This window comes from Vicia villosa, unplaced genomic scaffold (assembly GCF_029867415.1).
Source record: "Vicia villosa cultivar HV-30 ecotype Madison, WI unplaced genomic scaffold, Vvil1.0 ctg.003781F_1_1, whole genome shotgun sequence".
Taxonomy (NCBI): domain Eukaryota; kingdom Viridiplantae; phylum Streptophyta; class Magnoliopsida; order Fabales; family Fabaceae; genus Vicia; species Vicia villosa.
Genome location: NW_026706298.1, coordinates 70,046 through 81,124, shown reverse-complemented (window position 1 = coordinate 81,124; position 11,079 = coordinate 70,046). Strand labels below are relative to the sequence as shown.

The following is an 11,079-nucleotide window of genomic DNA, read 5'->3' as shown; positions in this document are numbered from 1 at the left end:
TATGATAAATAATATCCATAAAAAATTTGTGTGATAACCCAATAAACATGAAAAGTTGATTCTAAAAATGGTTTACGAAGCAACACACGAATTACTTGGAACATAATTGGATACCAAAGTTGGGAATGAATGGAACTAAGATAAATAAATTTGATTTGAAACTGAGTAACTTAATGATGATTGACAAAGTTGGGAATGAATGGAACTAAGATGAATAGTATGAAGAGTATTTTTATTACAGTACTATTTAAATACATGGGGACGACATATCAAGGTGGGGTGGCAAAATAAAATTTCTAAGACTTGGTATATTTTTGGGCCCATCGCCGACCCTACTCGGCCCATAGCCCACCCCTAGGTAATATAATACTCTTTCTACAAAAATAAGAATGTTTTAAGTTAAGTGAAAATTTTAAATATTACGACAAGTACTGTTGGTGTGTTCCCACGTTACAAGGTACTAATAATTGCTGTCCATGACATGCCTCATTTAATCTCAACTCCCATTTAATTAGTTTTGAAGAAATTCTATTAATAAGTTGAAAACAACTGAATTCTTCTTTACACACGCATAATTAACCATAACTAGAAGTTCAAAATTTCTCAAATTCTAATAAACAAATTCAAAGGACAAACAAATGCTACAACCTCAGTGGGTCCTACTACCCACCTAACGACCGTAACCACAAAACAAGAACATGACCCCATGTTGGAAGGTAGCAATATTTTTTAAACAAGATCAAAGCCACGCGTGTTTTGGTTTGATCGTGATTCTTGAGTCTAAAGAGGTAAAGGTGTTGTGCGCGAGCCAAAAGAATAACCAAACAAAGTTTAGTATTTAGAAAGAAATAGAGAGAGAGCAAGTGGAGAATGAAGGAGAGATGGTGTGGGGGACAAGGAATGATTTACACAACATGTGTCATAGTCACTACTACGAGTCATTAATAATGTTGTTAGAGAGGTGTGAATTGTGAGTGACGCTCCTCTGTGTTCTTTATTATCTGCTCCCATTTATATTCATTTGCTAACTTACTAACAAACATTGTTAGTTAGTTTTAATGGTAAGTTGTGTGTGTCCTATAGTTAGGGTTAAATCACTAACCATATCTCTTATAAATAATTATAATTGCGATAAATATACTCAACAAAAATAAAATAAAATAAATTGTGAATTTAATTAAATGTGATATATAACATTTTCTTAATTATAAAAATTAAAATATTAGTCGGAGATAATAGACTAGATATGAATTATTCAATTAATTAAAAAATAATTTTTTTTATATAAATAAGCGCCAAGTCATATATAAGTTATATTTGACTATATCACTTAAAAATTAAAATTGTATAGGTTGTCTAAAAAGTGATTGTGGCTCCTATTTTAATTAGAGTCTGCTTTACTTTACGACACAACCGTCTCTTCCGTCGTGATCACACACACTCTGTCATTTTCCGCTCCACAAACTCTTCTTCTTTATTCCTTTCTTCCAACTTCTTCATTCTCTTTTTTTTCTTCTTCTTGAAAAATATATATTAATTTTGAAGGCAACCATGATAGAGTAACTAGAGCATGGCTCCTCCACCTGCAAAACTTTCTGGGTTTCATCGTCAAGATCATAACTGGTACTTTCTCTTCTTCTTTCTTTTTTTTTTTTTTTTTAATTATTCGCTTTCAAGTTGCATTTTTTGTGATCATCAATTTCATTTTGTTTTCCTGTTTTGTTGAATTTCTTATATAAGGTATAGTGATGCTGGATTGCCTAGTGATATTACTGTATCAATTGAAGGTGTCAATTTCCATCTTCATAAGGTATGCATCTTCATTTCGTAATTTTTATAATTTTTTCTCACCTAATTATTCTTTTCATAATTTCATTATGAACTAGTTCCTGGGACTTTGTTTTTCTTCTGTGGTTCTAGTTTATTCTATTGGTTTTTTATTGTTTTGTTTTTAGTTTGGTCCAAAATTAATTAATGTGGTCCTAGTTTCTGAACTATTCTTTTATTATGAAACCCTTCATTAACTAGAGATTAAAATTGATTTTATTTTATTTATTGCAACTTCGTAGTTGCTACTGCCTACTAGTACTTCTTAATTGTCTAGTTAAGGATGAAACTAAAGTCGAACTGTTATGCCTTTTATATGAAAAATTACTTGTAATAATATGTTGGAGTTAGTTTCAATAAGATATGCTGTGCTGTGAAACTGCAGTTTCCTCTTGTTTCAAAATGTGGGAAAATTGCGCGGAAATATGACGATTCCAAGAATACGAATGAGAAGCACCTGACAATGGTGCTGGAAGAATTTCCTGGGGGTCCTGACATTTTCTTGATTGTCGCTAAATTCTGTTACGGTTTTCGTGTGGAGCTGACAGCGAAAAACGTAGTATTGGTCCACTGCGCCGCGGAATATCTTGAAATGACGGATGAATACGAAGAATCGAACTTGTTGACGAAATCTGAGAGTTTTTTCCACAAGAATATATTGCGTAATTGGAAAGATTGTATTTTGGCTCTTCAAAGTTCTGAGCCTATTCTGTCAAGAATTGAAAATCTCCATTTGGTGGATAAGTGTTTAAATGCGCTATCGATGATGGCTTGCACGGACCCGAGTTTATTTGGATGGCCGATGATGATGTATGGGAGTTTTCAGAGCCCTGGCGGAAGCATTCTTTGGAACGGTATAAATACTGGCGCTAGGATTCGAACCTTGGAATCTGAGTGGTGGTTTGAAGATATCTCGTATCTCAGTGTCAATTTGTTTGAGAGGCTTATTAAGACGATGCGGGCGAGAGGTATGAGACCCGAAAGCCTAACAGGCGCCATAATGTATTATTCTAGGAAGCACTTGCCAGGTCTAGGTCGATGGCAGGGTAGACAAGGTGGAAAAACAAGAACAGTTGCAAGCTTAAGCTTGACGCCTGCTAGTGGTACCACCATTGATCAAAAGGATCTTTTGGAAAGCATCGAAAAACTTCTTCCTCAAAAGAAGGGAAAATCTTTCTGTCGTTTCCTGCTCGGACTTCTTCGTGTAGCTTCGATATTGAATGTCAGTGAAACTTGCAAGGAGTCTTTAGAGAAGAGAATAGGGATGCAATTGGAACTGGCAACTTTAGATAGTCTTCTCATCCCAGCTTATGCAGATTCCGATGCTTTATATAACACAGACTGTATAGAACATATTGTCCATCATTTTGTTCGTACAGAATCAAATTTAGATGCCTTTTCTCCTTCATCACTTGATCCACAAGCATCATCCTCGTCGTCTGAATCGTTAAGGAAAGTTGCGAAGCTGATAGATAGCTACATTGCCGAAATTGCATCTGATGTTAATTTAAAACCAGGAAAGTTACGCTCGCTTGCACAAGCCCTGCCTGAGTCGTCGAGATCATTGCATGACGGACTCTACAGGGCACTAGACATATATTTCAAGGTTTGATTTTCTTGAGCTACATTTTCACTCAGTTGCTTACTAGTCCCTTTTTATATACACATTTTCCAATTTTCACATATATTAAGAAAATCGGTAGCGGAATTAATGATTACTGCTTGTGATACTTTTCAGGCTCATCCTTGGCTCTCTGATAATGAGAAGGAAGAACTATCTAACATCATTGACTGTCAAAAACTCTCAATCCACGCCTGTGCTCATGCATCCCAAAATGAAAGGTTACCCCTAAGAGTTGTTCTTCAAGTGTTATTCTTTGAACAGCAGCATTTGAGAACATCATTAGCTGGATGTGTCAATGCTTTAGGCGGCGAGAGCGCTCCAGCTCCAGCGGCTCGTGTGACTGCTCGAGGTGATACCGCCAGCGAAATTGTACAAAGAGACGGATGGGTTGCAGTTGTGCGCGAAAACCAGGTTTTGAAAAAGGATATGGATAGAATGAGTACTAGAGTCGGAGAACTTGTAGAAGAATTCACTAAAATAAAACAGGAAATGAAAACCGTGACAAAATCTCACAGTGCTCGCGATTCTCCTCGGTTATTCGCGAGGAAAATCGGATGCAAACTTGTTCCTAGATTTTCAGATGCTCAACCAGAGTCCCTTGATCGTTCCTTTGATCGTTCATTATGCACGCCGAGAGCATCCATGGAGCGTGCACGCCGTTCTCACAAGTCTAGACACACCGAAAGTTTTTCTTGAGAATCAAGAAACCATAGTTCCTCTTTATTTTCATTTTTACTTACATATTTATACCCATGAAAGTGTTGTTTGGTTTCAATTTTTTTGTAAGTGGGAAAGGGAAGGAAAATGTTTATCATTCCATTATGCTTTTTCATTTAAGCAATATACATATGTGAACATTTTCCATTTCTTTCCCATGTGTAAAGTTGGTTTTAACTTTGTACATTTTTTTTTATAGATTTTCAGATATTGGCAATGAAAATTGATATTTTTTTTGCTGTCAAAAAGAGAATATTGGAGATGTAAAGTTGGTGTAAAGTTTAGAGCTTCCAAATTAATGTAATTGACAAGGAACTTTATTAGTTGTGATACTAACATTTTTTTATTTAAATTAATATAGTTTATATGAATGAAAGATGTTGCATTATCTGTATAGTTGTAGTTAAATTTTATTTTTGTAAATGACAAAGCAAGTATAGTTTCGTTGTGTCGGCAATTGGCCTTTTCCTTTGGTCTTTCTAGGGTCGGCAATTTGGTGATATCATGTCAGTTGATTATTGTATTGATTTGTATTGATTAAATTAATTAACTTTGGTTAGTTGAAAGCATTTGTACTGATACTCCCAAATCTTTGCCTTCTTCTAGAATATTTGGTGTTTTAGAAATCTAATATATTATTAATTGTATTTTTTAATAAGGTTAAATATGTTTGGTGTTCCTCTATTTAAAAAATATCTTGGTGATCTTTTTAAAGTTTTTTTTCTATAAAATTAGTCATCTTTCTTGCTCCAACTGTTAGAGGTTGATGTGTCAACAAATGCTTATTGGATATTGGATAGATTGCTAACATGGTTTTAACTTTTAAGCCTCCAACTCAAATAAAAAACATATAGTCTCAAAAATTAAAAAGTTTCGAAATATATTATTGAAAAAAACTTTGAAATCTTGAATTTGAAAAACAATTGTGAACCTAGATGTCCTGAAACCGGAAAATCTTCTCACAAATCCTAGAAATCAAGTTGAAAAACATAACACAAAAATCGAACTCAAAAGAAAAGGCAAGGTATTGTGTATTATTTTGGTGTGATCCCTCGATATAAGCATTGAAAGTAGCGTGTACTGATTTTCACTAAAAATTTGTGAAGATATTGGAAGTTATTTGCGACGGTCTCTCATACATAAATATTTATTTTCTTTAAAAAGGATGGTCTCATAAGTGTTTATCTTTTTCACTTTAATATATTGTATTTGTGTTGAATCAGATTAGTGTATATTGAATTGTATTTGCGTATTTCTTGGGTGTTAAATTGTATTTAGCATGTATGTTTTTGGTGCATGTATGTTTTTGGTACATGTATATTAAGGTATATTTTTTTGGTGTATGGTATGTATTTGGTAATTGTATTTACACTAGATATTTTTCATTTTTGTAACACATGAATTTATTTAAGGTTGTTTTTTATATTAAGTTTTTTTTCAAAAACCTAAAATTAAAGTATGAAGGTGATGATATGTATATAATGGTCAAGATTCATATTTTTTTTTTTTTCTATTTTAAAGCCTGTGACATAATAATGGGAATGTAATTAAGCTTGTGACATGCTTGTACACCCTCCACAATACTTAACATAAAATATATAGCAAAAATACTCTAAATATTTTGTAGAATATCAGAATTTAAATATTCAAATAACATATTTGATTTTATACAAGCATGTATTTCCACATTTATTTTCTATATTTCTGCGTTGATATCAGTTTTTGTTTCTTATAAAAGTACAAGTGATTTGTTAAGAAAATATATGTACAATAAGAACGACATAACAACAAGTCGCTTTGGCCGAGTGGTTAAGGCGTGTGCCTGCTAAGTACATGGGGTTTCCCCGCGAGAGTTCGAATCTCTCAGGCGACGTTAATACTTTTTTTCCATTTTTTTTTATTCAAAACGTTTTGGAACCTAGCGTTGTTTCCTTAATTCACGCTCCAAAACCACTTCACTCTTCTTCCTCACAAAACAACCACTGTTACCTGCGGCAACAACATCAAAAACAACATGACACTCTCTTCACTCAGTTTCACCATACCCAACAACACCACAAAAACAACAACATGGAACACACCACAACCCAACAACACTGTTCCATCTCCCAACACTTTCTCTTCCATCACTCTCCACAACAATTCCTTCAACAAAACACACCTTTTCAGAATCCACTGCATCAACCCAGAACCCATCTCACCATTGGAGCCTCTCAAATCCGATCAACCTGATATCGGTGGCGGAGGTGATAACGGCGGCAATTTCGGCGGAGGGGGCGGAGGTGATGGAGATGGCGGAGGAGAAGAGGGTGATGAAGAGTTTGGACCTTTGTTGAATTTCGAAGCGGTTATGAAAGAAGTTGAAGCTCGTGGTGCTACGTTGCCTTCTGATATGGAAGAAGCTGCGAGGATCACTGGCATTCGTGAAATGTTTCTTCTTCGTTACTTGGAATTACAAGTGGGTTTTTCGAATTCTTTCACTTTTTTCTTGTTTCGTTTCAAAGTTCAATTTTTTATTATTCGCTATTTTTTTTGTTTGTGTAGGGTTCTTCTGGGCCACTGTCTTTTCTGATGAAACATTGTTCTATGTTGAGAAATCGAATGTTAGCAGACCCTTCTTTTCTCTTCAAAGTTGGAACTGAGGTTGGTTGGTTGGTTTCTTTTTGTCTAAACTCTTGCATTGGTGTCACAATAGGGTTTTGGTTGAGATTTTCTACCTGAAATCAAATTCATAATTAGATATGGTAATGGCTATTCATTTTCCTTGATTTTGATTTGTCATGTGCAGATTGTTATAGATTCTTGTTGTGCGACATTTGCGGAGGTTCAGAAAAGAGGCAAGGATTTCTGGGCTGAGTTTGAGTTGTATGCTGCTGATCTTCTTGTTGGTGTGGTTGTTGACATTGCTTTGGTGGGTATGTTGGCACCTTATGCACGAATTGGCAAGCCTTCTTTGTCAAAAGGTTTCCTTGGTGGCATTCAGCATGCTTGTGCTGCTCTTCCTAGCAGGTTAGTGTCTGCGTTTATTTGTATCAATTAAGGATGATGTTGTTTCTTTATCATTTTTATTACAATGTTTTTACACTCCTTCCTTTGTTTTTGATGATAAAACTAGAAACACACATGATTTGGTTCCGGTATACACACTATCTATAATTCTATATCTTGTGTTTTTTCCCTAAACCTAAAAGGTGGATTGTCAAGGATTGATACTTATGGTTTATTGAGTTGTTTGGAGTGAATTTGCGTTTTATCCCGGCGAATCTGCTGAATAGTAGAGTTGGTTATTTTTGATAATGTGGCTAGTTAGTTAGAGGGTATCAGCAGTTATATGAAGGATAGGGAGTGCCCGAGAGAATTCGTCGAGTATCTTTTCTCAGAGTAATCAATCTTGTATAGCAGCGTGGAGCGGCCAACCTCAAAAATGGGATAGTGTATAGCGGGATGACCGCTGTTTGACCATTTTTTGGACTAATTACATGAATAATAATAACATACGAAGTGTAGAGGGAAGAAAGAAGTGCAGAGAGAGGTGACGAAGGAACTTGTAATTTTTCTATGGAACTGCTAAAGTGCAGAATCGCGGGTGAAGGAAGGCTAGGGTTGAGTCTCAACTCAAATTTGATTGAAAAAATCCAAAATTACCCTTAAAACGTTGTAAATTTAAGGGGTGATTTTTGTTTTTCAAAGGGGAAAAGGATAACGGGACAGAAACCGCTCTAGACTTGGAACCGCTCCTCCCCGCTACGCTACCTGCTATTTACCCTATAGCGGCCGCTATAGTGTTCTCCACCGCTAAGGCTCTTCCCCTTGTGGCCGCCACTCCGCTATTAACTACTCTGTCTTTTCTGTTAGGAACCTTATGAGTTCATTGAGTTGGGCAGAGTGAGAATCACCTCATCTCAGAGGAGCTTTGCCCTGGGATTAGAGGGGGGTCTCTTCTATAATATTTCTTGCTATTTCCATTAACAGTACGGCTTTTGCATTTTCTGTGCATTTTCTGTAAGTTGGGTTCCTGTCCTGAACTGTGTCAAGGTTTTGTAAGAGCTAGCTGGTCATGGATTGACATACAATGTTTCAAATGCATGTTTTGTTTCTACAACTAGATGGCCAATACTAGAAAAGGAGAAAAGTATGGTGAATTTCAATACAGAGGGAATGGTTTAGCAATAGCATTATCAACAATAGTATTTGGCATTTGTGAATTGAAAATTTGCGGCATCAAGGCTGAATTATTTTTCTGCACAATGTCACCATTTTTTATATATATTTAGTGCAGCAAATCAATTATTCTGTGAAATTGTATATGGAAGTCGGTGTTAATTAGTAATTAGAGTTTATGTTTAGGGAAAGTCTTCAATTGCAATTCTCAGGGAATTCCTAGGAATAGTCTCTTCCCTTCCTCTTCATTTGTGGCTGGCAACAATTTTAATTGACCGAAATTATCCTTGTAATTCTAATTTATATCTTGAATGCAGTGTTTTTGAAGCTGAAAGACCAGGATGCAAATTCTCTGCGATGCAGCGCGTTGCCACGTACTTCTACAAGGTACCGTATGTTGATAAAATAAGTATTTAACTGTGTGACGGAATATAGTTCATACCAAAAATCCAACAATAATAGAATCAAACATTGATTGCATGAAATAGAATGCTTTCATTTGCTTTGATATTGTTATGATGCCATCTTCGTCGAACTTTCATTGACATTCCTGTAAATACCTTACACCATATGTTCAGGGTGCGTTGTACGGAACTGTTGGCTTTGGATGTGGTATTGTTGGTCAAGGAATTGCAAATATGATCATGAATGCCAAAAGGTATGATTATATTACAAATATGTCTTATCGACTATTTCTTTAGTTGGCTGCATTATTTTATCATCATTTCTTGATTTTCTTTTTGTGATATAAAATTACAATGCAACTCTTCATTTTCTTATTAAAAAAACAGGAGCTTTAGTAAATCTGAAGATGACGTACCGATTCCTCCTCTTCTACAAAGCGCGGCTCTTTGGGGTATGCCAATGTCTTGCACTGTCATACAAGATTTCATTGCAATGTGTATGTAATTTGCTTAATTGATTTTCCTGCTCTATATCAGGTTTCTTTCTCGCTGTGTCATCCAACACCCGTTATCAAATTATCAACGGACTGGAAAGCCTCGTCGAAAAATCTCCAGTGGCAAAGAAGGTCCCGCTTGTTGCAATGGCGTTCACTGTTGGTGTGCGATTCGGCAACAACATCTATGGTGGTATGCAGTTCGTAGATTGGGCCAAGTTGAGCGGCGTACAATAACTGGCCTTGTCCTTGGCATTGTCCACCCTTCCCATTGCGCCTTTTTGAAAGTTACATCGAAATTTGGTTTAGCTCATTCTTGTCCAAGTGGAAAATTCTTATTCAAGAAGTGAAGCTCCAATCATTTTTTTTTTCATCTGTTGGGAAGCTTCTATTGGGATTAGATTAGGACCATAGCCCTTCCCTAAGGTATTGTCTGATGTTATGTAACTTAGTAATAAGATTCTATTTTCTTTTTCTGGTTCCTTTTATTCCTAAGTTAAGCCACATAAGATAAGAGAAGCAGTTTTGCCATTTTATGTAGCATTTAATCTCTTATATGATTATGATTGAAGTTCATTTATCAGCATGCTAGTATTACTATTAAGTAGCAATTGTTCGTTTTTATACTATTCACAAGCACAAGAGTAAATGTAAGCAGAGAAAATTGATTAAGGAATAAAGGCAAGTAGAGGGGCCAGTAAGTCTAGCCTAGCTGTGAACATGATGCTTTTATGATCCCACACAGCTGTCAACTCATTTGACTAAATAATTAATCAATGCTCATAGCTACAAAAAGGCTAATTATGTGATGTGATTGATTATTTAGTATGAATTTATTTATTATACGTACTAGTTGCATGAGTGAGATAAAATAAAATTGTGTTTTTTTTTTAATAACCACATTTAAAAAAAAATAAAAAAATAACCAGTATTTCAAAAAAATTATACAAATGTCCATTTTTTTTTTAAAATAACACGTTGTCGCTAGGGGGGGGTGGCGACAACACTCCAATCTCAATGATGTCGCCAATGGGCCTGGCGACTATGTACAAATGCTTAGTGTTGTCGCCACCCCCCTGGCGACAACACTTCCCCTTTATTTCTAGTCCTAGTTTTTGTTGTTTGTCATGTGTGTTGTAACCCATCTAATTAATGAAAAAAAAAGTCCATTTCATTGATAAAATAAATTACAAATATCATTGCACCTAAAAACTATGTTGTGGAGCTAGATCCACGATTGGGACATTTGTTCCTATTATGTCCTACCTCACGACATATACTACACTTCCTCTGCATTTTTTCAGTGGCGTCCATTTCGGTTCTAATACGCCTGCTGTTTGGTTGACCGCTTTTATTCCGACGCATTAAGTCATTATGCCAAACAGTTTCCCCCTCGTACACAGGCCAATATGCCTCCATCACTACCACCGGAAAGTAATTATCGTATACGTTGAGCAACGTTGATACCTTGTAAATTTCTGATATCAATGATAATACATCAAAGTGAGTATGTGAACATGCTGCAATAATATGGGAGCAAGGCATGCGATAGGCTTGAAATTGGCCACAGTCGCACAAACGATCTGGAATTGAGACGCGATATTGTTGTCGTGGAAGCCCCTGGTTGTGGTCAATTGTTTCTTTGACACTGAAGGTGCGGCCATGAGAACTCGAACGTATCACCCACGCATTAAATTTCTTCCTAAATAATGCCTTCAGCATGTATCCACACTCCGGGTTTCTGCACAAAATAGTGACTCTCTCTGGATTTGAGCGATCAGCTTTGAAATCAACACATTTTGCTAAGTGCCAGTTTTTTATAGCTAGCATACAATCATCCTTCGAACGAAAC

General features: G+C 35.8%; 2 protein-coding genes and 1 non-coding gene across 4 annotated transcripts; all 3 read left to right on the top strand.

The window, feature by feature from the left end:
- The first annotated feature begins 1,357 nt into the window (after positions 1-1,357).
- Positions 1,358-4,585, top strand: LOC131641487 (BTB/POZ domain-containing protein At3g44820-like). 2 transcript variants are annotated; one of them, XM_058911790.1, is made up of 4 exons: positions 1,358-1,623; positions 1,747-1,810; positions 2,213-3,433; positions 3,566-4,585. In XM_058911790.1, exons 1-4 carry the CDS (start codon positions 1,571-1,573, stop codon positions 4,145-4,147), a joined length of 1,920 nt encoding a protein of 639 aa, XP_058767773.1. In that variant the 5' UTR covers positions 1,358-1,570; the 3' UTR covers positions 4,148-4,585. The 2 variants fall into 2 exon arrangements, with proteins under 2 accessions (XP_058767773.1, XP_058767772.1); XM_058911789.1 differs by having other exon boundaries at positions 1,741-1,810; positions 3,566-4,583.
- Positions 4,586-5,959: 1,374 nt separating this feature from the next.
- TRNAS-GCU (transfer RNA serine (anticodon GCU)) lies at positions 5,960-6,041 on the top strand. Its single transcript has one exon. It is a non-coding gene; the product is annotated as a tRNA-Ser (tRNA).
- Positions 6,042-6,066: 25 nt separating this feature from the next.
- On the top strand, positions 6,067-9,803 carry LOC131641490 (protein RETICULATA-RELATED 1, chloroplastic-like). Its single transcript, XM_058911792.1, has 7 exons — positions 6,067-6,626; positions 6,713-6,811; positions 6,957-7,177; positions 8,647-8,716; positions 8,908-8,987; positions 9,121-9,185; positions 9,271-9,803. Exons 1-7 carry the CDS (start codon positions 6,183-6,185, stop codon positions 9,462-9,464), a joined length of 1,173 nt encoding a protein of 390 aa, XP_058767775.1. The 5' UTR covers positions 6,067-6,182; the 3' UTR covers positions 9,465-9,803.
- The last annotated feature ends 1,276 nt before the right edge of the window (positions 9,804-11,079 follow it).